Source organism: Sapajus apella, unplaced genomic scaffold (assembly GCF_009761245.1).
Source record: "Sapajus apella isolate SASKATOON/1434 unplaced genomic scaffold, GSC_monkey_1.0 scaffold7, whole genome shotgun sequence".
NCBI classification, from domain to species: domain Eukaryota; kingdom Metazoa; phylum Chordata; class Mammalia; order Primates; family Cebidae; genus Sapajus; species Sapajus apella.
The window spans coordinates 43724240-43752083 of NW_022436947.1; the positions used below are offsets into that span (position 1 = coordinate 43724240).

Consider the following 27844-nt stretch of genomic DNA (forward strand, 5'->3'; position numbering starts at 1 on the left):
CACTACCAATTTTTTTTTTTAATTCCTTGTCTATGGAAGTTTCTGTCACTTTCCCACCATTACATAAACCCAGCGACAATAGGTTGCTGCTGGCTTTCACATTAGTTTTTGAAAATATGACATTTCTATGACATTCACAATGAACAAAAACATTTATTTCTAAGAGAATTCTGGTGTTATTGCTAGGAACATATGTACCATGATTACTTTGCAGCCTAATATTAAAAATATCTCTATTACAATTTTAAATAAAAATAAATCATTTTTTTGAAGAGAGGCACTGATTTAGAAAATACATTGAAGAGCTGATTGCCTGCTTTTTATACTTACACTGTGACAAAACTTGACAGCTTACTTTTTTGAAAATGTAACTATATTTAAGGTACACAATTATTATTTTAAATTAAATTTCATTCATTAGTATGTCTCAGGTCTTTTATAGATATTCTCTAATGACTGAACATCTTATTTTCCCTAATATATAGAATTTGCCTTTTATACATTGTTTTATTCTTTGTAAAAGGATCTGTAATTAACAGTCTCTGGAAATACTTTGTTGCTTCCTCTACAATAGAAGAAACAACCCTTCTCAAGTGCTCTTTCTTTAAAGATCTGCTGATGTTGTCAACCTCCGTTTTCTTGAAACTCCAGCTTCTAGAATGCCATACAATATAGTTTTCTTTTTCTATCTACACTCCTATTTTCTCTTCCAAAACCTCCTCCCAACCTTTTCCCCTAGGTCATTTCCATCATATTGTTGCTGCTGGGGATGGCAAACCCACAGCGTATGTACCACTACTCACCTCTATACCTCCTGTGATCTTGGTCAACACTGATACTTAATCACAGCATTTTCCTCCCAGAATACAAAACGAATGACGATGTGTCATGGGTTAATCAGTCTTAGATTTGAGAAAATACATTAATACATATCTGTTTTGTGACTGCATATGTACTTGACTGATCTCACCTATTCTAAGCTGCTTAAAGTCAAGGCTCATATCGTCTTTGTTTTTTTTTCCCCCTCCCTCAACACTAAAATCAATGCCCTATACAGGGTATAATATCTAATAAATATTTGTGGAATTAATGAAGCATAGAACAATTAGTCATCAACTATAAAAAGTAGTTAAATATCCTAATTATGATAAACACATTTTTTTTTCTTTTTGAGTTTTACATTCAAAGTCAGGAAATAAACACATTTAAAAATAAAGATTAATTTGTCCCTTGAACCTCATTAATGCAGATTTTTTTCATAATCTACTCAATAATTATGGGTTTCCATAGACCTATATGAAACCAAGTTACTGAACTTACCAAGAAATTTAGTGTAATAGACATTTGACAAGTAAACACAAAACGAATTCATTATTTAATCATTAGTCTCTTAAAATTTATTAGTTTATTCCCAATGACACTGATACTACTTTTGTCTTATTTCTTATAGGATTTTATATTTCTCATGAAAATAGAACAATAATCTACACTGATTTTAATAAATCACCTTTATAATATAGTACATTTTTTCATTTGAATATATAGCTTTCTTAATTGCATTTGAAATACAATTCTCTAAAATGTGTGTTTTGTTTGGCTGTACTTATAGAAATAAAGAAGTTCGACCTCACCTAAATTCTGTCACTTTATCACCAATAATTCTGATTATGTATTTTGATTTTGTTATTTTTTATAATAACCCTATGTGTAACTGAATAAGGATGGCTATCATCCTTTGCACAGGAATTTATAATCAACCAAGAGCGAGCAGATTAAACGAATGTGCTTTTGTATTGAATTTTGTTTTCATTATTTAGAACCAGGTGTACATAAATATTAATTGTTTATAATTGTCTTATGTTTCATGGTAAAAATCTCAGTGAAAAAGTAAATTTTGTAACAAAAAAATTTCTGAATTACTTCAAATCATTTGAAGGATATTAATATCTTTTTTTTTAAACAACATCTTTTTTATGACAATATTTTCTTGAATTCCTAAATGTAAAATACAAATAAGTTATTTCTGGATCTAGTATTGCCCACATGCTTTAGTTATATTAATAGTTTAATTTTTCTCAGTATCAAATATTGGTCAAATATATGTTTTTAAAAAGACTGTATATATAGATACTGTTTTTGGAGGACATCGGATTAAGTACATTTTGAAAGCATGTTTTCAACAAAAAATCTGTGGTAGCAAAAATAACTATAACTTGACTGTTTCTAGCTTGCTTCAAGCTAGAAATATTAATAAATATTAGGCAACATAAACTTTGTATACATTTTTCCTCAAGTAAGATATTTCAAAATCAACGAATCTTGTAGATTATCTAAAGACTGTCTTATATCCTATATCATGGAGAGTTTAATTGAATTTAAAAAAAGCACAAAAAGCAATTAAATTTGCTTTGTTCACATGATACTAAATAACCTGCAGAATGTTATACTGTTTAAAATTATCTTAGTACACTCAAATATAGAGATAACATATATTTGCTAAACATCTTTTAAAAATTCCTAATACTTCATAAGTTAATAAATGTCAGGAATTATTGATAAAAATAGTTTCTATTTTTTTTTAATTTTTAAGATTTCAAAAGAAAAGCAGACCATTACTCATTAGAAGAAAAATAGTGTGTTTATGTGATACATAAACAAAGAAAATATATAACATTTTACTACATACATCTTTTAGAAGTAATCACTACAATTCACACACACCATTACATATATAATTCATATATAATTGTTATAGTTGTCCTGTCCAAATTTATATCAATATAATCTTTATGAATAATTAACTTGTCTGCTTAATTTTAAAACATATTTTAGTTTGATTTCATTTAAATTTTAATTGTTTTACTTTAGTATCATCTTTATACACTTCATAATTTTGTATGCTGCATGATGTTTCATCCTCTATTTTATCAAAACAATTTTTTTCATACAGTTTTTGATTATTATGACTTATACATCATTCAAACATATAAATGAGAAATAGAATATTTTGTTGTTTTTACATGGCTGTACACATAAGTAAATGCCACATATTGGGATATATAGAAACATCTAAATATCTGGCAGTATGTTGACAAAATATCTATGATGATAAATCAGTTTGTCAAACTCTCTTTAGATACATGCTCATCATTTACACATAGTCTTTAGGCATTTAGTTATGCCATAGACCCTCTAGAATTTTTGTTTTATCTTGTTATGTTATAGACATGACTACTGAAGAACCTCTTTACTCTTCTGCAATTGTCATTTTCTACAGATAAAATGTTTATAAAATGTGGGTTGTTAAAAAGTAAGACAAATATTAAAGACTGTTTCCACATAATATCATAATTCTTTCTAACTATGTACACTTGTGCAAATAATCATCTAAATAAAAAACACACAAATTGAGTATTTTATTCTATTAACTAATTGTCAATAAAAATGGTCAATCCAAAAGCCTGTAGAGACAAAAAAACAAATCAGAAATGACTAGCCTATTAGAATGCCACAAACAAAAGCAGTTTGTCCTTCTTAAGATATTATTTTAGTTCTATAAACAATCTATTAAAATCTAGACTTGAATTTCTAAAATCATATTCATTCAGATAAAGATGTAAGAAAAAAACTCCTTTTCACAAAAATATATATTTTCCTGTGAGTCCTCAAGAAAGATTTTATGTTTGAAAGGGGAGATGTTCATGTTAGCTTAACTCTTTGGAGTCTCTAAAGGCAGGAAATAATAATGTTTTTATTTGATCAGAAACATTTTATTTCCAGAACTCCAGTCACATCTACATTCAAATGTAAACCAAGGAGCTGAAAAACAACAACAAAAAAAAAACCAAGAGTCAAGAGTCGTGAATCCTCTTGGTATGAGCAAGGCTCCACACCTTTGTATCATTTCTCCCTCATATTCAATATTAGACTTGGACTAGATACTTTTCAAAAATGTTTATGGTTTTATATGATTAAACACAAAACTACTTTAAATCAGTTTTAGGTAAGTATTTACTTGTATTCAAGCATTTGTTCAACATGGAGAACTAGCAAGTCAATTTAGGGCAAAAACATGGGATGATACAAAAAACGAACCCAAGAAACCAAAGGAAAAGGCTAAATGGGCAAACCAGGAAGGCTTGAACTCCAAATAACTAAAATCACAAAAGAAGTTTACAAAGTTTCAATTTTAAAGAATACTTCATACATACTAACACAATTATTTATTTCCATGTCTTATTTAGTACTAAACTTTCTAGCCAGTAATGCAAAATTACAAATTTGTAAATAATAGTATTCATGATGAGAAAGATAAAACAGAAATTTTTATCTAAGAAAAATAACAAAATTCTACATGATACTAACATCAAGAACTTATCCAAAAGTTCTCAAAAATCGAACATCTTCTGAACTAATGAACACTGATCCCATAAAGATGCCATAAATGATTCTGTATTACAAATTCTAGCCGTGAATAGTATTTCATGGCTCTAAACTAATAATTTCAGAAAGAGAAAGAAATTGACCAATAGCTTTTAAAATATATTTTTTAAAAAATGAAAGAAACATACAATGAAAAACTTTTCAACTATGGATTTACAGGATGACCATATTTTATTGACAGAATTATTTGATAATAGTTTTAGAAAAGCAGACACCAAACAAATCAAGCAAACAATCAAGAAACAGAACCATAAAGGAATAACTTAAAACTAAATAAAGAAAAGCATGCTACAAAATCTATACACAAGATAAAATTTCCATTTACAAGAAATAAAATTGAAGTAAACATGCAAAAGACACACCAAGAAAAGTAGGATACATCTTTGGAGAAGGGAAATTAAACATGCAGAAAAATAAGAGTTTGAGTTTTGAGAGCAACGGGGTAGTTTGAGGCCCAATTTACCTTCGCTGTCTGACATGGCATGTTGGAAGTCATCCATGATGAATGCTATGTCACGGTCATAGCCTCGAGTCCGTGATTCTTCCCTCATGTGTTGCTGAACTTCAGGCAATGAGTGGCTCGATCCAAACTGATCCCTAGTGTCTGCAGATATTGGTGGCAGGGGTCCAGCTGCAGCCCTGGCCATTCCCATTGGCTGGCCAACAGGACTGAGTGGGCTTTCTTCTTCAGAATTCTGGGCCACAATTGGTATTCTTCCTCTACTTTGACTGATTGGCAAACTGGTCGGCTTAGTTCTGGCAGAGGATGATGCATGACTAAAGGAAACATCTAGAGCTTCAGCCTCTTGAGCTTTCAGTCTTAGGGAAGAGCTAGAAGAATCTCTTTTAATTGATAAATCAAGCCCATAGACAGAAGAAGGTCTGGAGGAAGGTCTGGACCTGCTGCCACTACTGTATGGCTTATCTGCTTCATCCTGCAGAGCTGACCGTATGGTATTTCCTAATGTGCCCAGTCCTGTGCCAAGAGAGGATCCCATAAATTTTTGTTGGTCTGTAATATTTTTTCTGAGGCCAAAAGTGATGTCATCTTGAAGAAGCCTTGCCCTGGAGGAAATGCCACCAATAGAGGAAGTGCTAGAAGTCATATAGCTTGAATAATCAGGTTCGAGGTCTCTACTTTCTTGAATAGGCGAAAATTTTGACATTTTAGGGTCAATTAGTGATTTCTTATGCTTTGACTGCTTTTGATAAAGTATGGCTGCTGGCAGTTGTTTTGCTGCTTGTTTTTCAAGCGTGAGTCTACTGATGCTATACTTCTCAGATTTCGGAAAATGTCGATAAGCAGTATCAGCATGGTAATAATGAGAAAGACCAGCAAGGTGATCTAAGCTCTCTGTTCCTCTACGAAATTCCTGTTTAATCTGATGTTTCAAAAGCTTTAACTCATAAGGATCCTCCATTGGGTCTTCTTCTGCCTTCACATAACTATGCAATCTAGAGGAAGTCTGTAAAGGTGCTAGGAAATCTGTCACTTCTTGAGACCGGCGTGTTTCAGTAGTTCGAAGGAGACGGTCTGTTTTTGACAGATCCTTCTCATGAAGGCTAAATGCGGTGCTTAATGCTGCTGTTCCTTTGGTGATCTCTCCAATGTCATCAATTAGGACATAATTTCGTGGAGTATGGTGATCAATATCTGCATAGAAAGAATCTGCAGATATGCTTGATATTGGACTGCTTGCCATGCTACTTCTTTCCTCCAAACCTATTCTCAAGTCTAAACTATTGTACTTACTACCAAGATGGGAAACAGCGTATGTATTATCAGTAGAAACAGGTGCTATCATAAGGGGTTGGTTGCGAATTACTTCATAGTTCGAGGTTATCTTGGGCTCCAAATATAATGTAGTTTGCCGTGGCTTCTGTTGTATCACCATCATCTGTGAAGGTAACTGATAAGAAGGCTGTGGGGTTGGTGTGGGTTGAGCTTGAGGGGTGAAGGACATTGTTGCCACAGCTTGGAATGTTGGCTGAGTCTGATAAGGTGAAACTTGCTGATGGTACAAAGTTTGTTGCTGGAAATGAGACTGCTGGGTGTATGAGGTGGGTGCTTGGGTAGGAAGAGCAGGAGAAGAGTATTGGTATTGTGTGTAAGGACTTGTTGGAGGAACTAGTTGAGATTCTGTTTGGGTTTGCGGTGGTATAAACTGGCTGAATTCAGTTTGAGGAGCAGTTCTTGGTCGCTCAATGCCATGCTGACTTTCTATTCTGGTTGGTCTTGTGCTGCTCACTTCACTGTCAGACATGTAATCACGATCCTCAGCTACCCCCTGGAGGTAGGCTCGTTCTCTCTTTTCTCTCTCCTTTAATAATGCCTCTTTCCTCCTGTTAATTCCCATTTCCAGGTATCGTAGCTTGGCATCAATCTCCTTTTCTTCTTCATCAAGCTCTGCTTGTTTCTTTCTGAGCTTTGCAGACTCCCTTTCCACAAGATCAAGCTCTCGGTCTATGTCCTGGAGAATCTTGGCTCTTGCCATTGTGTTGGTTCTGCAGATCCTTCTCCTGGAAACCGTGCCCATTGTGCTGAATGTGGATTGAGTTCCTGTGGAAATCTCCTCAGGAGGCGGATTTGGCAGAGTTCTTTTAACTTTTTTCTGGGATCCAGAGGGTGTCATGGTTTGAGAACCTTTAGTCTATAATCAAGTAAACAAAATAATACTTTATTATAAACGAAAAAAAAAAACGAATCAGCCTCCATGATTTACATTTAATAAAAATGTTTTCATGTATGATTTTGCTATCACAGGATGATACGATATATACATAAAATTGCAAGTATTGGTTACAAATATAATTAACTGAAAAATAAATTTTTAATAAATTGGTTATTATAACTCCTATAACAGCAGCTACAAAAACTCATTTTTTATCTAAATTAATATACATAAGATTATTTACTGAATCTATTCCCAGAGTGCCTCTGTTAACCATCAAAAATTTAAATTACACTTGCTGAAGATGTTCACTTACCATGTTAAATCTTATATTGCACCTATCTTCTCATTCCTACTTTTACCCCCTGGAGCAGCTGTCATTCCTATTTTTAAAATTACATCTTCAATTATCTAATGTCTTTTTTTTAATCCTAAAAAAGGGATAATTTTGACTAATTTTTTACTTAATATTTCAAGATTTCCATGACTATTTGGATCTTATGTTTCTTTGACTTTATTATCTTTCAGTATATTTAGTTTCTTTTTAATGCTATAGCTACTTGCATGTGAAGCAAAAAGAACTGACCAATAAAAATCCATTGGAAACTTTTTAAAACTCAGATAAAAGTATAAAGTTGGTGAGTTTTCAGATATTTTCCATTTCATTTGGTTAATTTGTCATAAACTTGCTTTCTAAGAATTACAGGTTTTGAGAATCATATAATTTTAGAATATCAAAAAACAGACTATTTTGAGCACTTTTGGTCAAAATAAACTGATGTACTCAAAGTTACCTAAGTATTCAGTGGCACATTTACAACTAAATCTCAGGTCTTCTGCTTTCTAGCTGCATATTCTTTACGGGATACTTTCTTTTTATTGTAATATAAACACAGTAATTCTCCAACTTTCTCCCAGTCACCAAATATTGAGGACAGAAAAGTAATAGAAAAAATAAGAGTCTATAAATGTTGGGTCTGAAAATTGTGCCTTATTAATTTGATAACATTTTTCCAAGATTCTATACTTTCATTGCCTTTTTATTATTTTCAAATTCATTTCCTTGATAGTTTTTGTCTGTTTTCCGTTATCATATTTCTGTTCCCTTCATGTAACCCCACTAGTTGTTTCCTTAATGGACATCATAATATGAAACAAAAATCCTAAAGGTTTATTAAAGTTTATTTGTTTCCAAAAATTTAAAATATTTGGATGGAAATGAATAAATGTTATGAATCTTTGAAATAAGGTATAGTGATTTTGGTGCAGTAGTTTGTTTTTTCTCACAGAGAAATACCAAGTTTAGAATATAATAAAATATAGGATATGACCTATATAGAATATGACTTATATTTCATTCTAATTTATAGGATATGATCTATATAGAATATGACCTATATTTTATTCTCTATTAATATTATATCTATTCTATATCTATTATATATTAATGTTTTCTAAACATTAATGTTTAGAAATGTTTTCTAAACATTAGAACAGAATATAGGTCATATGCTATATAGGTCATATTCAATAAATTAGAAAATAATATAGGGCATATCCTGTATAGGTCATATCGTATATTTTGTTCTATTGTTTGGTCACTACCAGAAATTTTAAATATAATCACTGATAACATTTTCATAGTCCAAAGAACTTAATAATGGTGGAAAATTCATGTCCCAAAGAAGCTCAGCTTAGAGGCTATATTTGAACTTGGAAGTTACTTCTTTTCAAAATGCACATTACAAATAGTTATATATTGTACATATATGTAAAGTAGGCTCATACTGCTTGTGTTGACATGAGAAAAATGTGAACAAATACCGACCAATCACTATACTTGTCATATGCTCTTATGTGTTGATGGGTACAGCAAACCACTATGAAACATGTATACTTAAGTAACAAACCTGCATGTTCAAACCAGAACTTAAAGTATAATTTTAAAAAAGAGAGAAAAAAATTGGTCATCTCAGGGAAGTTCTACTGGGAATGAAAATGGAGGATTACCTGACTATTGCAGAGGCCATAACCCAAAAGCCTGCAGGGGTCAGAAGGTAATGGAGTGGATGTGTTGACCTGAGAATTTAAGTTCCATCTGTCAACACTGGTCCAGAATATTGCTTCCATGAAGAAATAGCGACCCAGTGTGGTGAGATCTCTTTCACCCAAGAGAAGTAGAAAATCCGTATTTTAAAATTTTGGTGTCTATTTTAAATGGCTTTAAAACATAGTTCAGCCCAAAGAAACCAAGGCTTTTAGTTGCATTGACAGTTTGAAATAAATCTCTCTTCTAAAGAAGATTGGATGCCCACTGAGAAACCATTAGAGAGTCAAACAGCATTAATGGCTAGTTGAGAGAAAGCCATATGTTTTAAACAATGAGGGAGGGTGTGGGAAGAATACGAGAGCCCTAAAGAAAAACTTCAGTCCTTTATTAGAGTTTTCTGTCATCTTTTGGTTAAATCTTACATATGATCATTCATGAATTTTCCTCCACAGCATAAATATTCTTTTATATTGTCCCTAAAATACATAACTATCCAATTCACCTAGACAGATATTTATTAAGTGTCTCCTCTCTTCAAAGCACTTTGCTAGGCACTTTTATGCAAAGAGGATCCAAACTATAGAATTATTAAATCCCCACAGATTTAAATTTAACCATGTGTATGTGGAGGGTGTGTAGTATGTTTTAGTTTTGGTTAATATCATGTAAGAGGGCAGACATAAATATAATAGAGAATTTGAAGTAATGTCTTACCAACTTAGAATTCAAAAAGAACTGACCAATCTAACAATGACAATAAAAACTTCTCAAATAAGTATTTAATCCTAATTTAAAAACTTCTCAACCAGGCATTTAATTCTAATTAAATGAACACAACATAAGAGTTCAGAACTCCAAATACAGAGATAAAAGCAATACAATATAATTTATTTTAAAAATATCAAAAATTGCATAAAGAAAGTTTATTATAATTAAAGATAATGTAGCTGGAAGCCATGATTAAAGAAGACAAGACAGCCTAGAAGAAAATCTTGTTTTTTACTATAGTTTTCTCTGTTGACCAGCTCTTAAAAGTTGTTTTCAGATAGACCTGGTGCCTTTAATCTGGAAAAAAAATTGTACTAAATATACTCGATATATAAATTTAACATATTTAAAATAGCTGTGAAAATAGACAAAGAGAAGGGAAAAAAAGTCTTAAAATAGAATGAAGGTTTAAGAATGACTGGAAAAAAACCACTAAATATAGATTGTAACACCAAGGAGGTAATCAGGATAACAAGCAAATAACCTTCTGGATAAGGTTTACTGTCCAAAGTAATTTTAAAGAACATTTTCCTTAGGAAAGTTAATTTACATAATGCAACTTATGCCATTTATATTTGGCAAAGGAAAGGAACTTTTGCTTGTTTTGAAATGTCAGGAATACTTAATGAAAACAATAAGTAATATATGTATGTGCCTTTATCTCATTGTCAGAATTCTCTGAGTTCAACATGAGGAAGAGAAAAGAAGGATCCATTTTTTAAAAAAATATTAAAAAAGCTAAAAATTTATACAGGCTATTGTTTAAAGTCCTAGATGCTAAAACAAAATTATTCATGCATTATTATATATAATCAATACAGAAGCATTCAATTTATTAATGTATTCCAATAGTTAAGTATAATTCTGAAATGCATTGCTGTAGATACTAAAGGCATAGATACAAGAGACACTAGATGGAAGAAATCTACACTTTGTCCACAAATATTTATGAATATTTTGGGGAAATTATTATGAATATTTTTTGGGAAATCATTGTTTGAAGAAGCCACCTCACCATACTGCCCAAAGCAATGTACAGATTCAATGCTATTTCTATTAAACTACCAACAACATTTTCCAGAGAATTAGAAAAAACTATTCTAAAATTCATATGGAACCAAAATATAGCCCCAAATCGCTAAAGAAATCCTAAGGAAAAAAAAAAAAAAAGCTAGAGGCATCATACTATCCAACTTCAAACTATGCTATAAGGCTATAATATATAAGGCTATAGTAAACAAAACAGCATGGAACTGGCACAAAAACAGACACATATACCAATAGAACAGAATAAAGAACCCAGAAATAAAGTTGCACACCTACAACCATCTGATCTTCAACACAGTTGACAATAACTGGCAAAGGATAAATGATTCCTCACTCAATAAATGGTGATAGGATAATTGGATAGCCATACGCAGAAGACCGAAACTAGACCCTTTACTTACACCATATACAGAAATCAACTCAAGACGGATTGAAAACTTAAATGTAAAACCTAAAACTATAAAAACCCTGGAAGAAAATTTAGAAAATACTATTCTGAACGTAGGACTTGGCAAAGACTTCATGATGAAGACTGAAAGCAACTACAGTAAGGACAAAAGTGGACAAGTGGGACCTAATTAAAGAGCTTTCTGCACAGCAAAAGAAACTATCAACAGAGTGATTATTCTCAGCAAACTGACACAAGAACAGAAAATCAAACACCGCATGTTCTCACTCATAGGCGGGTGTTGAACAATGAGAACACATGGACACAGGGAGGGGAGTGCTACACACTGGGGTCTGTTGGGGGGATATAGGGGAGGGACAGCGGGGGGTGGGGAGTTGGGGAAGAGATAGCATGGGGAGAAATGCCAGATAAAGGTGAAGGGGAGGAAAGCAGCAAATCACACTGCCACGTGTGTACCTATGCAACAGTCTTGCATGTTCTTCACATGTACCCCAAAACCTAAAATGCAATAAAAATAAATACATAAAAATTAAAAAAAAGAAAATCTATAAAACTGGAGAAAATATCTGCACGCTATACATCTGACAAAGGTCTATTATCCAGAACCTATAAGGCACTTAACAAAAAAAACAAACAATCTTATTAAAAAATAGGTAAAGGTCATGACTAAACATTTCTCAAAAGAAGACATAAATATGGCTAACAAGCATACGAAAAAATGCTAAATATCACCAATCATTAGGGGAATACAGATCAAAACCATAATGAGATACCATCCTATGCCAGTCAGAATAGCTATTATTAAAAAGTAAACAATCCTGGTGGAAGTGTAAATTAGTTCAGCCACTATGGAAAGTAGTTTGGAGAATTCTCGAAGAACTTAAAACAAAGCTACCATTTGACCCATCAATCACATTGCTGGGTATATACTCAAAAGAATATACATCATTTTACAATAAAGACACGCATATGTATATTCATCACAGCACTATTCATGACAGCAAAGACATAGAATCAAGATAGATGTTCGTCAATGGTGGACGAGAAAAAAAATATATATATACACACACACCGTGAAATACTATTCAGCCATATAAATGAATGATATTACATCCTTTGTAGCAACATGAATGGAGCTGAGGCCCATTATTCGAAGTGAATACAGAAACAGAAAATCAAACACTACATGTTGTCACCTATATGTGGGATCTAAACATTGAGTATACATGGATACAAAGAAGGGAACAATAGACACTGGGGTCTACTTGAGGGTGGAGAGTGGGAGAAGAGTAATGATTGAAAAACTGGCGATCAGATACTATGCTTGTTACTTGGGTGATGAAATAATCTGTACTCCAAACTCCTGTGACATGCAATTTACCTATGTAATAAATCTGCACATGTACCCTCTGAACCAAAAATAAAAGTTGGAAAGAAGAAAAGGAACTATCTCAGTCTTTTGCTAAATAGTTCTCAGTGTCAACATCAAAGATATACTTCTAAACCATTCTAAAACTATTGTACTGCTAGAGAGTCATAGCAATATACGTTTCATTTCATAAGGTTAGAAAGCCATATCTGCTGTCAGAAATAAATGCTCATCATGACAATATCTTGGATTTTTAGGTTTGTTCTCTCAACTAAGCAGGAAATATTTGTATGCAGGCAGAGATGTGGATACCTTTTCAAACAGCATAATTTCACACAAAGTTTTCAATAAACAAGATATTTTGATTCATAACTCCCTAACAGGTTTTCCATATAACATGGCATAAGGTGAGTTAGAAGAGTACATAATTATGTTTATGTGTTGGGACCTGGATAAGAAGGAATGATGGCTTAAAATATAACAGGAAGCCTGGCTCTTAAAGAACAATGATATTTAGACAGGAGAATGTATTCTAAGTGGAGGGAAAAGAAGAAACATAAATGTTTGAAAAATATAAAGCATAATCTGGTTTCATTTAGGGCTAGTGATGCCTTAATTTCTGTGAGATTGAAACACATCCACAGAATGCTATATGCCAACAGAGAGAGGAAAAATAGAAAATCAAATAAAATATACAGAAACGAAACAAAACAAAACAAAAGGTCAAAAGCGAACTCAACATTAAAATCTTTATTCATTTTCTTCTTTTACTGATGAAACAAGCAGTACTAGTTATTACATACCAGTCAAATTATGTCCAGTACCATGTGAAATAGCACGGCAAACCATCAAACTGTAAATATGCATTCACTGATAATGATTTCTAATGCAGTGTGCTAGGTAGCAATCAATGTGGCTGCGTCAAAGAGAAAATTGTGACAGCTCAATTTAATTTTCTTTAATTATAATATGGAACTCCATTGCTTCTAACCAATAGATATAATCTTGAGCAGAACATTTAATATTTTCCCATGACAGCCATCAACATAGTTTTGGCCATAAGGATGGGAAGTAGTAATATAATTTGTCATGGTTCACATATCAACCATAGCTGTTTGTGGTCCAGCATCAATACAGGTAATAAACCTTTCTCGCCCTTGACTGTAATGACATTTTGGACCAGACAATTCTATATTGTTAGATGTTTAGTTGCATCTCTGGCCTCTAGCCACTAAATATCATCGGTATACCATGTCAATCAAAAATGTCACTATGCATTGGCAAATGTCTCCTGGAAGGAAAAAGAGTCCCTTGTTGAAAGACACTAATGCATGGGATATATTAGATAATGTCCTCAGGCAGATAATCCTGATTGATTGTTAATTAATATGCTTATTGATGGTAAGAATCCTACTATTTGTTTATCATGGCGCCTTACTTTGAATGGGAAAAGGCAGATTTCCTAGCCTAACTAGAAATTAGTGCCTTGAAAAGAGAACTGGATGGAATAAAGGGTAAACAAAAAAGATAAATTCCAGGTTATGGTAATAACTGGAGAAAATTAATAAGGATATGAATGTGCTTGATCATTTGCCTTGTTATAAATTTTTAGGAACCTAAAATTAATCCCTTTATTGTATAGAAAAATTCTTAACTATTAAATTAACATGAACTAATATTCAAAAAATTTCAACTAGCTATTTTAATAATATAGTTTTATTAGAACACAGGAAGAAAAAAACAGGTGCCTACAATTACAGCATACTCAGTGAAGAAGATGAACCCGTCTAACCTAACTCCATAAAAATCTTGAAAAATTTTGTCCACAACTGCAGTAACTATGGAAACGTTTGAGTGTAAGGAATTGCCAGTCTGAATGAAAAATTATGTAAGTCCTAGTAGGTTGTTAAAAGTTGTCTGTTATTCTAAGTTTATAAGAGGGATCAATTACGTAATTAAAAAGAGATTAAAATGTTACAAAAAAGTAATTATTTAGTTTGAGAAATTAAATACCAGAATCCCTAAAGGGGATCAGGTGGATAGCTAAGCTTAATTTTAAAATTCAAGAAACTCCTGCCCTCTTAAGAATAACTTGAGAGAAAAAGGAATTAGAGCAAAAAAATCTGATACCTCCGAAAAAGTGAAAAAATAGATGGAAACAATTTTAATGAACAAGTGACATTTATATACTGTTTACTGTACTAAATACTGAGATTAAAATCATGAATAGGATACAGACTCCTCCCTCTAAATGTACAATAAATTATAAAGAACTTGAGAATAGAAATTGCTCTCAGTGTCATTTGTCCCATTTTATTTGAACTCTCCTCATCCAGGAACTGCATTAACTTTGAATACAAGAATAAGCCTTTTCTTTACCTTGATAAAAAGAATACTACTTATACATACTATAATCTTCTCTGACTTTATTTTCTTCTGCTCTGCACCTGGCCATTCATTCTTTATTTTTAGAGTGTAAAAATCATCTAAAAAGAGCTATCTATGCCTTTTAAGCATTAGGAAGGGAATTGCAATATGCTGGGTATTTTTTTTCTCTCCAAACAAGAGAAGTCTTTAAAATATATATATATATTTATTTATTTATTTTAAAGTTTATTAAATATTTAAAGTTTATTATATATATTTTAAAGTTTAAATATTAATAAAATATGTTTATTCCTTTACTAAACTATATATATATGTAAGTAAAGGAATAAACATTTTATTAATATATGTTATTAATATATAACATATTTTATTAATATAGTTTATTTTATTAATAAACATATTTTATTAATATAGTTATTAATATATAACTATATATCTATAGTTAAGTAAAGGAATAAACATATTCCTTTGACTTTAGGAATTTAGGCTGAGAGAATATGATGAAGCTATTTAAGGCATTTATATGGAAACAAATTAAGAAATATCCCTTTACACATCCTTCCTTTTAAATAGACTGGAGGCAGAGTTTCACTCTCTGAAATGTCAATGAAAACGGAAATACACCTTCTGGGAGGTCTCCATCTGCACCCCAACAGCAGAAGCTTCCTGTTTTTAGATAAAATAACAGTTAAATATAGAAATATTCAGCAGTCTATCTTATGCACAATACCATTAATAATGTGTTACCAAAATAGACCCATTATTAATCACCATCCCTCTATCCTCTGCTTCTATCCTCTTTGGAGATACAACATACATATGTAGTGCAAAAGCTCAAGAATTTTGTGGCTTTAAAAAATTATTTATTTATGTATTTATTTTATTATACTTTTAAGTTCTTGGGCACACGTGCAGACCATGCAGGTTTGTTACAAAGGTATACACAAGCCATGGTGGTGGTTTGCAAGGTCTTGCTGTGTTGCCCAGGCTGAAGTGCAGTGGTGCGATCATGGCTCACTACAGCCTTGACCCAAACTCAAGCAATCCTCCAACTTCAGCCTCTAAGGTAGCTGGGACTCCAGGTGTGGACCACCATGCCTAGCTAACATTTATTTTTATTTTTATTTTTGTAGAGACAGGGTCTCACTATGTTGCCCTGGCTGGTCTTAAACTCCTAGGCTCAAAAGATCTTCCCGCCTTGGCCTCCCAAATTGTTGGGATTACAGGTGTGAGCCACCACGCCTGACCTATTGCTTCAAGACACACAAAAATAGGAAAGATAACAGAGCAGTGATCTGTGAATAAGGAAATTCTAAATGATATCATTCGTGAAAAAGTACTTTCAACATGAATAAAATGTTTAAAATCCATTAGCATTGCAATCGGGCACAGTGTCCTGTATACAGAAAATAAAGCCATCAAATTTCTTCAACTAGAGTATTGTTAAATAATTTAACAATTGTTTCTATGAATTGAAGCAATAGATAAGTAGTAGTATCATCATCATGGGACTATGTTTGAGTTATTAAAAAATTGTAGACACCTTTACTCATAAACAGTCTTGAATCTTTACTGCCATGAAACAGAATTTACTATTTGTGAATACAATTGAAATTTTCTTTAAAAAAGTAGTTTTTTCTCTTAATTGTAGAATTGTAGTGGCAAAAAATGTGAGAGACTAACTTACAGGACCCTATTAATAATAAAATAAAAGCATAAGTAATAGAACATATTTAAAAGCTGTACATATGGAAGTAATTTATCAAAATCTAGTAAAATACACAAAATATTTTTAAATTAATCTTGTGAAAACAGCACTCAGTATTTCATCAGACATCTCTAAGTTTTTCCTTAATGCACCTCTCATCCTAGTTTGTTTTGTTTTCTTGCTTAAAGTCATTGCTCTTGGGCTGAGCAGTCAAGCAGAAAACTAGTTTCTACCTCAGTGGACAGAAGAAGCATGAGAGATGCCAGTCTGTGTGGCATTTATTGCATTATATTTTCTGGAACATTGCAAAGAGATTAATTTCTTTTCTTTCCTAAATCTGTGTAAAATATTTTGGTAGGCCCTTTCAAAAGTTTTTTAAGGTGAGGATTTTTTGATATATCGATATATGTGTACGTTTTTCTCCCTCCCTCTTTCCTTCCCTTCCTTTTGCTTCCTTCCTTCCTATTAAATTGGACGGCTATACTACAACAAAGGGAACAAAAAATATTCTGTTCATATGGTTCCTGAATATAGTTCTGCTTAACAGACAAAATATTTAGGTTCCTTTTTGTCCTTTCTTTTCTCCTGACTGGAAACTACCCTATTCAGCTATCACACACACAGAGAGTTCAAGAGGAGCATTTACACTCAGTAACAATAGAGTGCTTTAGTAAAAGATGACTTCAGATACTCAGTTTTGTCAAATGGCAGATCTAGTACCATAAGAAAATTAGGACAATTGTACACTGCCTTTTGGGTTTTTATCTATAACTTTTAATATTTATATAATTAGCATAGGTTTAAAGTGGTTATCACATACACGCCCCTTGGCTGATTCTTTCGCTTTCATGATATAACTACTATTTTTAAAATTAATCTGTTAATTATTGTTTTATGTGTGAATCAGAGGTTCTTGCTCTTTCCTGGAACAATCCATTTAAGCATTCACGCTTTTGAATTTTCAGTCTGGAGCTTTGTAATTTCATAACTGAAAATGAAAACAGCTTTCTAGAGAGGGCCCTTACTCTTGGCCATCTCTGACAGACCACAATCAGCATATCAATCCTTTTTCTTTTTCTCCAAGTTTTTCTACTGACAATGATATGGCATCCAAATGGTTTTGCCAGAATTTCAAGAATCTAGTAAAACCTCAACAACCCATCTTGTTTATTCTTTCTTCTCATGATGGTCTTTTAAATCTCACTTTAGTAAAATTGCTTGTAATCTCACTGCTTATTCATTCTTGCACTGTATCTTTATACACACCAATTAATATTTTTTTACTAGGTACTTATACTGCCTTCCCTATATAAATATATATTTTCAATATATTCAGTTGTAAGCATTTTACACCTGCTTTCAAGTGCTACTATAATTTTAGCTGGGATATACAGACTAAGGTTCAAAGCAATGCCATAGTTCATTTGCTTTTAGCTTTAAAAATGGGAGGGGTGATCTGAATTTACTTTTCAATCCTAAAAATCATTAATGAAACTTGAGTCTAATTTAACTAAAATTTATTTATTCATTTATCTATGTGTGTGAAAACAGTCCTCATATGCATGGGCTAGTTATTTCAGTTAGCATAACACCATTTCTTTGTGGGTGAGTAGAGGAAAGCCATGCTAACTAATTTAAGAATACATACAATTTATAATTTAGAATAGCATTATTGAATCATATATATAGGTTTCCGATTTTTCTTTTAATTGATGTCCCATAGTATTGTGATTAGGTTAGACTAGGCATTCAAGGGTTTGCTATACGCACTTAAAGTAAATGTTTACACAGAAGAATAATATCCTCGCATATAAGTCACTAACAAATGGAAACACATTTCTAAAGGGTTAATGTAACAAATGAAATGAATTCTATTTTTGTCAGTAATTTAGGTCAATTTATAGATAATCTTTTATTTATTTATATAACAGTGTCCAGTCACTTCAGGTTTATGAAGTACTAGCAAAACTATACAGGTCTGCTAAGAAACTGCATAGAAAAAGAAAAAACAAATAAAAATAAATGAAAATAGTTAAAATGATGCAATAAAAATAATTGACATATAAAAGAGATTTTTTTTTTTTTGAATCAGAGTCTTGCTCTGTCACCCAGACTGGAGTGCAGTGGTACAACCTCCATTTCCCAGGTTCAAGCAATTCTCCTGCCTCAGCCTCCCAAGTAGCTGGGATTACAGGTGCTTGCCACCACATTTAGTTAATTTTTTTGTGTGTTTAGTTGAAATGGGGTTTCGCTATTTTGGCCAGACTGGTCTCAAACTCCTGACCTCAGGTAATCCACCCACCTCCGCCTCCCAAAGTGCTGGGATTACAGGCGTGAGCCATTGTGCCTGGTCTGAAAGAGAAACATTTTAAACATAAGTATAGAAATAAAAGTAAGATAATTCTGAAATGGAGCAATCAAGAAGCTCTGGGAAGCACAGGCAGTAGAATCAAGATGTAATTGCTCTTCCGTACTACATACTACACAGGTGTCACAAAAGAGGCAGATTTAGACAAGCCTTTGGCTTATCATTTAGAAAGCCACGGGTAATCCTGAGTAAAGTGGTTCCTGCAGAACAATTACACTAGGGTAAAGAATAAATGATAAGAGAGAAAGTAAAACCAGAGAGGATGAATTCTTTACAGCTTGCTAACTGAGATACAAGGTAGTTGCCTGAAGGTGAGACTTCTGAAAAAGAATAGTTTTTAGGGAAAAGAGGCATAATAAGATACAGTCTCAGGGTCAAGAGCAAGAAAGGGAAGTAATTGAGGATATGAAAGAGAGAAGAGAAAGCTGATAAGGCCTTTATACAATAATATTATTTAACCAGGGATAATACATTATTTCAACAGTAATAACTAAAAGATTAAGATTTAAAATATATCAAAACTTACCATGTAGTGATCATAACAGCTTCATAAATAATATCTTATCAATGTCCAGTGCAACCTTAGAGACGAACTTTTATTAATTCCAAGTTTCAGATACTGATAACCTTAGTGACGGTATACAACCTAGCCAAGCTTGCATCACTCATAAGTGGCAGAGCTGGGACTTAATCCATGTTTGCCTAACGCTATTGCTCAAATTTAAATACAATGTGATTTATTTGAAGCTCGAATTAAAAAAAAATCTACAGTGCAAATATCTACATTAGCATACATGATAAATAATGAACAGGTGTTGAGAAAACACATTCTTATCTGATACATAAAATCAATACTACATTTAAAGGTTTGGAGGAAGTAGCTATACCTATGAGAAAAAAGTAAGCTTATCAATATAAAAATTATTTTTAACTTCCTTGATACACTCATATGGTATTTTTCAAGTCATCAATCCTTGTTCTCTAAATATACATTTCCTAAATTTCTAAAAAATATGTTCAAAAACTACAATTACTTTATAAAATGAACTGGAATTATTGTGTAGTCTAATATTAAAAAATTTAGGATTAGCAAATTCTATTTCACTCCTTCAACTATTTAGGATTAGTGAATTCTAACTGTCCTTCTGTCCATCCATCTAACAAATATTTACTAATTCTCTATTTGGTACCATGTTCTGGGCTAGGCCATTGTGACATAAAGATGAATGACCTTGGTATTGCTTCTACCTTCAAGCAGCTTTCAGAACTTAGAAAAAATATAGAGATGTTTTGCTAGGAACTTTAATTTAACATGATAAAAGTTATAATAAAAGCTTCTATCTGGATCGTAGAGAATGCAGAAGAAGGACTGTGAATCTCAGGTTGAGCTGAAGCATATAAGGCATCCAAGAGACAACTTGCATGGTAGCTCTAAAGACAAAGAGGGAAACCACAAGGGCTTTAGGGAAGCGATTTCCTGGTGGCAGGACACATGGGCAAAGAAATGGAAACACAAGTACACATATGTCTCAGGACCTACCATGTCTACTGCACAGTGTAGAAGCATGTATGGAGGGAGGAACAGCAGCAGGAGGTGAAAACAGAGTGACATATCAGGCCATGTAGGACCTTGAATGTCATGCAAATTTTAGACTTTATCAAATAAGCAAGAGGTTACTACAAATTTGAAGTTTAGAAATGACAACATAATATGTGTTTATTAGAAGACATATTTGGCAGAATTTTACTGGCACTAATGGTACAAAATTTGCTAAAAATTTTGAATAATGTCAAATTATCCAAGAGGTAAATGTTACCATAACACAAAAGCACTCAATTCATTTCTACAAAAGTAGAAACTAATATTGAAAGAGGTTATAATAGAATACATAAACACTCTGATTTCTTTGGTAGATAATTTCTTACCTGAAAAATTAGAACCCTGGTCTCTGACTCCCTATGTAATTTGTTTTTCAAATACACCCAGATAACATCTTTTTGAAATTATAGTTACTAGGTTATGCGCTCTTTACCTCATGATATTTAAGTCAAAGAATGTTTCATTAATCTTTTTACTCCTCTGGGATACCACTAACGGTATGTGATGGGTCTAGAAAGGTAGGAAGGTTCCTGCAAGCCATACTGATAACTTATAGATTCAACATAATTTATATGGGAAACCATTGAACAAGAATGAATGGGCCAATAAATTTACATATAAAAAGTTATATCTGGCTGAACTACAGAATGCACAGGATGGGTACAGAAATAAAAGAAATCAAATTAATAGCCTTTTAATGGTCCAGGAGAAAAAGACTGATGCACTTTTGAAAACAGAGTAGGATCGGGGGAATTAGAGCTAAGACATATAAAAGACTAAAAAGTTCAGGATTGGTTCTCATCGTTTTATTTATATTAACTCATTTTAAAATACAGTAACCATATAAAGCCAGTACTATCGTTATCCCCAGTTTGTAAATGAGGAAATTTAGGAAGAGCAATATTAAGCAACTTCAAGTTTGCACTGCATGGCATATAAGATTTGAATGAAGGAAATAAAGAGATTTGAAGAGAAACATTTCTGTAATCATGCTCTTCAGCAGAGCATTTTAGGTGATAGATTGTGTAATTATCAAATACAGGCTAAGCTATAACAAATCACCTCAAAATTTAGTGGCTTTAAACAACAATAGTTACATTTTCTGTGGGTCAGTAATCCAGGAATGGCTTAGCTATGACCTCCTGCTCATGGTTTCTCTCTCACAAGCTTGCAAGCAAGTTGCCATTGAAGGTATCATCTGAAGTCTTGACTGGGGAAGACTACTTCTAAGTTTACTTACTTGGTTGTCGGCAGGATTTGGACACTGGAGGGCTGTTGGACTGGAGCCTACTGTTCCCTATTAGCCTCCATTCCTTTCTACATGGGCCTTTGTGGAGCAACTCAGAATATGGGGGCTTGCTTATTAAAGCATGCAAGTAACATGGCCAGAAAGACAGTGCAAGCAAGATGGGAGCAATAGTCTTTCATAACCTAATTTTAGAATTGACATCCCATCATTTCTTTCATATTCTACTCACTAGAACCAAGTCATTAAGTCCAGCCCTGACTCAAAGAAAGGGGACTCCAAAAGGGCATAAATACCAGGATATAATGTTGATTAAGAATAATACAGAAGGTGTCTATAACATAAAATGAATTGACTTTATGATTGATTACATGTGAATTCTGTGGTAGATGGCAGAATCTAAGAGTACTTCTTAAAATGATGTACAATGATGACATATTCAGTGACTAAAATTTGAGAAAGTTTATGCCTTCACTGTGATGTAAGAAGTATATTTATCCACAGTGATCAAGGCAGCAATTATCAGGAATTTGAGCATAATAGACAATGAGAGAGGAAACCGAGTAGTTAAACTTTGTAGGAGGAGAGTTTAGCAGGCAGATGGTGTGACTGAGTACATGGCTCTCTGAACTTTCAGTTAATATTTCCACTTGCGAGTCTTCTTATTTAAATCCATGAGAGACATAGATAAGAAAGACATAGCTATTTGGATTCATTCAGGGTAAAATTTTTGCCAGGGCTGTGAGATATATTACAGTAACAGCAAAAGGTTTGTTGTGGTAAATCTGAACCTTGGATCATCAAAGTGGCAGATATAGGATGGTTGACAAACACAAAGTAGAGCTTTCAATGGAATAGAATAAGAATGAACTTGAAAAACAAATCAAAGGGCGGTACTTTAGCGAGCAAGTTCTGAGATAGAAGGTTTACATGTTAGTGCCATCTATGATTTATAAGTTAAATAATTTTCAGGTAATTTCAGAGGGCAATTATGAGAATGGATGAACAACATGAAGGAGAAGTAATGATTACGGTAGACAAACTTCAAGGTGAAGAAACAGAAAAACTGGGTGTGAGATCATCATCCTCACAGATGCTGAAGTCACAGATCTGGCAGGACTTCTGATGACTTTTATTACACAAAGGTGGAGTCACATGACAAGTATGCCTGTAGATGAAACACACTAGCTTGCACTGTTAATGCAAATATATTCTTGGAGAGAAAAAACAAACATCTTGGGTTCTTTACGCTTTCTTTTATATTTCATTTTTTAAAAACAAGTTTTTGGGTAATTTATTACACAGTAATAGAAGACTAATATGCTCATTGTCCTTTTCCGCCTTATTGAACTTCTGTATATACATGTTTGTCTTGAATATCATTTGGCATTATATTAGTATTTTTTTTTGACAGACAGTCCATTTATTCTGACTAGTTATCCCTGAAGAGATAGTTAATTCAGCCACTCTCCACTATTTTGTTTCACCTTACTTTTCTTGGTTATTTTCTGTTGCAAAGCCCTGATTCAAAACCCAGGAATGACTCATTTTAGAGTCAGCAGGATCCTCTCTGAATTACTGCCTCCGTCTTCTTTCCTGGCTGACAGTTCCTAACAGGTTAGATTGGACTAGTTCTTGAGCTGTCTCCAAGAAATGAGAATAATTCATTAGGTTGTTAATTAAACAGCAAAGAAACACTTCCTTTTTGCAATAGTACTTTAGGATTTTAGTTGAAACCTTAGCACTTCTGCCTTTTGAAGTATACCCTGAGGTTTTCCACTTTCTGGAAGTTCCGGTTTTTTTAAAGTGAAAATTATTTTAACTGTTCTTTGTACTGGCTACTTTCAGAGAGAATGGGAATTGGAGAAAACAGCTTGCTGTGGAAAAAATGTAGTTTTTAGGTCTTCCTATTTCCTGAACAGTCTTCAGCACTCACAGCTTCACCCTTACATACATGGCTAAATCAACAAATGCAGGGCTCACTGGCATTAAGTGGTCCAATCCAGATTCATTTTTTGGGATATTCTGATATATAAGAAATGAGCCTTATCTGGAAATGCTCCAGATAAGGCTACAAAACTGTGATATATTTTCAATGCTGACATTCAACATTTCTGCTTTTAAATACACACAAATACAAATACATAATGACTTACACTTGGAGATAACATAAGAAGAATAAATTTTGAGGCCCTGTGTAAAAATAAGGCCAATGCCAAATGGTCTCCCTTGATCTTTCTGTGATTTTTCTGTCTGTACAAGTGAATTTTCCCTCATAAAGGCTGAAAATCAGATCCCGCTCAAGAATATGTAAACTTTAATAGAGTGCCTTAAGATTACTCAAATAAATGAATCTCTAATGATAGAATGTCATATGATGGGATTAATATTTGATGGGCTTGGTCTAGTACCCCTCTGAAATCATTACATATGTTCACCTCACTTGCCAATTAAGGGTGTGACATTTAATTTTTAGAAGTTAGCTATTACTTTGAGTTGTCTTTGCATATGATATAATATTAAGATATAACTTTTATAAACTACCACTATTAAAGATTTTTATGGACAGAATTATTCAGAATGTTCTTATACAGAGGTTAGTAGGCTGTTAAAGAAATAAAGAGCATTCAATTAGGAAAGGAGGCAATCAAATTGTCTCTATTTGCAGATGACATGATTGTAGAAGACCCCATCGTCTCAGCCCAAACTCTCCTGAAAATGATAAGCAAATTCAGCAAAGTCTCAGGATACAAAAATCAATGTGCAGAAATCACAAGCATTCCTATACACCAATAACAGACAAACAGAGAGCCAAATCAAGAGTGAACTCCGGTTCACAACTGCTACAAAGAGAATAAAATACCTAGGAATACAACTAACCAAGGATGAAAAGGACCTCTTCAATGAGAACTACAAACCACTGCTCAAGGAAATAAGAGAGGACACAAACAGATGGAAAAACATTCCATGCTCATGATTAGGAAGAATCAATATCGTGAAAACGGCCATACAGCCCAAAGTAATTTATAGATTCAACGCTATCCCCATTAATCTACCATTGACCTTCTTCACAGAACAACAAAAAAAAACCACCTTAAACTTCATATGGAATCAAAAGAAAGCCCGCATAGCCAAGACAAACCTAAGCAAAAAGAACAAAGCTGGAGGTATCATGCTACCTGACTTCAAACTATACAAGTCTACAGTAATCAAAACAGCATGGTATTGGTACGAAAACGGAGATCTAGACCACTGGAACAGAGCAGAGGCCTCAGAAGCAACACCAGAAATCTACAACCATTGATCTTTGACAAACCTGACAAAAACAAGCAATGGGGGAAAGGATTCCCTGTTTAATAAATGGTGTTGGGAAAACTGGCTAGCCATGTGCAGAAAGCTGAAACTAGACTCCTTCCTGACACCTTACACTAAAATTAACTCCAAATGGATTTAAGGCTTAAACATAAGACCTAAAACCATAAAAACCCTAGAAGAAAACCTAGGCAGAACCATTCAGGATGCAGGCGTAGGCAAGGACTTCATGGCTAAAACACCAAAAGCACTGGCAACAAAAGCCTAAATAGACAAATGGGATCTAATTAAACTTCAGAGCCTCTATACAGCAAATAATAATAATAATAATAATAATTAGAGAAAACTGGCAACCAACAGAATGGGAAAAATTTTTTGCAATCTACCCATCTGACAAAGGGCTAATATCCATAATCTACAAAGAACTAAAACAGATTAATAAGAAAAAAAACAAAAACAAAAACCAAACTCATTCAAAACTGGGTGACAGATATGAAGACACTTTACAAAAGAAGATATCAACGAAGCCAACAAACATGTGAAAACTTGCTCATCATCACTGGTCATTAGAGAAATGCAAATCAAAACCACATTGAGGTACCACCTCATGCCAGTTAGTACGGTGATCATTAAAAAATATGGAGACAATAGATGCTGGAAAGGATGTGGAGAAATAGGAAGAGTTTTACACTGTTGCTGGGAGTGTAAATTAGTTCAACCATTGTGGAAGACAGTGTGACAATTCCTCAAGGATATAGAAATAGAAATACCATTTGACCCAGCAATCCCATTACTGGGTATATAACCAAAGGATTATAAAGCATTCCTTTATAAAGAAACATGCACATGTATGTTCACTGCGGCACTGTTTACAATAGCAAAGACCTGGAACAACCCAAATCCTCATCAATGATAGACTGCACAAGGAAAATGTGGCACATATACACCATGGAATACTATGCAGCCATAAAAAACGATGAGTTTGTGTCCTTTGTAGGGACATGGATGAATATGGAAACCATTATTCTCAACAAACTGACACAAGAACAGAAAATCAAACACCACATGTTCTCACTCATATGTGGGTGCTGAACAATGAGAACACATGAATACAGGGAGGGGAGCATCACACACTGGGGTCTGTTGGGGGAGGGACAGGGGAGGAACAGCAGGGGGTGGGGAGGTTGGGGAGGGATAACATGGGAAGAAATGACAGATATAGATGATGGGGGGATGGAGGCAGCAAACCACCTTGCCATGTATGTACCTATGCAATAATCCTGCATGATCTACACATGTACCCAAGAACCTAAAGTAAAATAAAATAAAAAAAATGCTCAAAATCATCAGTAATTAGAAGAACGAAAATCATAATCACAATGAGATACCAATTAACACCCACTAGGATGGTTATAATAATATTTATTTTAAAAGGAAAATAAGTATTGGAAAGGATGCAGAGAATCTACAACCCTTGTATATTGCTGGTGGGAATGTAAAATGGGTCAACTGCTGTGGCAGAGTTTGACAGTTCTTCAAAAAGTTAAATATGGAATTACTACAGTACTCACCAGTTAGCTATTCCTAGGTACACAACATCAAAGGTTTAAACAGATATATAAAAAAATACTTGTGTATTAACATTTATAGAACCATTATTCTCAAAAGCCAATATATTCATCATTAGATGAATGAGTAAACACACTGGCATATAGAATAAAATGGAATTCAACTATTCAAATGAATGAAGCACAGAACATGCAACAAAGTAGATGAACCAAGAAAGCGATATTTGAAGTGAGAGAAGCCAGACGACAAAAGGCCACATACTGTATAAATCCATTTGTATTTATCTAGAATAGGTAAATCCATACAGAAAAAAACACACTGGTAGTTGTCAGAGGCTAAGCTGGTAAGGGGATGAAAAGTAATGGCTGAATGGCTATAGGGTTTTATTCTGGCATGATGAAAATGTTTTGGAACTAGATAGAGGTAGTGGTGATTGCACAATATTACAACGTACTGAATTTGTCACTGAATAGTTCATTTTTAAATGGTTAATTTTATGTTATGTTGAATTTTGTCTCAATTAAAAGTAACAGTCCTTTAAAAGGTATCATTACTGTTCAAATTTGGAGATAAAAACAAAACATATTCACGCTTTAAAATGGTTTTGCTTGTGAAAGTTACGTTTTTGTAAAAATTGTGTTTTAACGTCACATTTTATAGCAGTGCCTATTAACATCTGCACTACAGTTTTCTGCATTTGGCAAACAATGTTGAGCCTCACTTTGTGTAAAACAATAAACTCTACCAGTAGTATTATTTAAAATTTGCTTAATTATTTCAGTGGTAGAAAATAAAAATCCTCAAATTTCTAAACGGTATCATTTCCTTGAACTATTCAAAATCTTTGGTATAGGGCTAATTAGAATATTATAAAGTGTACTTCTCATCTGAGTAA

General features: G+C 33.2%; 1 protein-coding gene across 9 annotated transcripts in view; it reads right to left on the reverse strand.

The window, feature by feature from the left end:
- PCLO (piccolo presynaptic cytomatrix protein) overlaps positions 1–27844 on the reverse strand; it is a 416914-nt gene that overhangs the window by 153724 nt on the left and 235346 nt on the right. For all 9 annotated transcript variants that reach the window (XM_032276463.1, XM_032276460.1, XM_032276462.1 and 6 more), the window contains exon 7: positions 4907–7094. In XM_032276463.1, the coding sequence (XP_032132354.1) occupies positions 4907–7094 (2188 nt within the window). The remainder of the gene's footprint in view (positions 1–4906; positions 7095–27844) is intronic.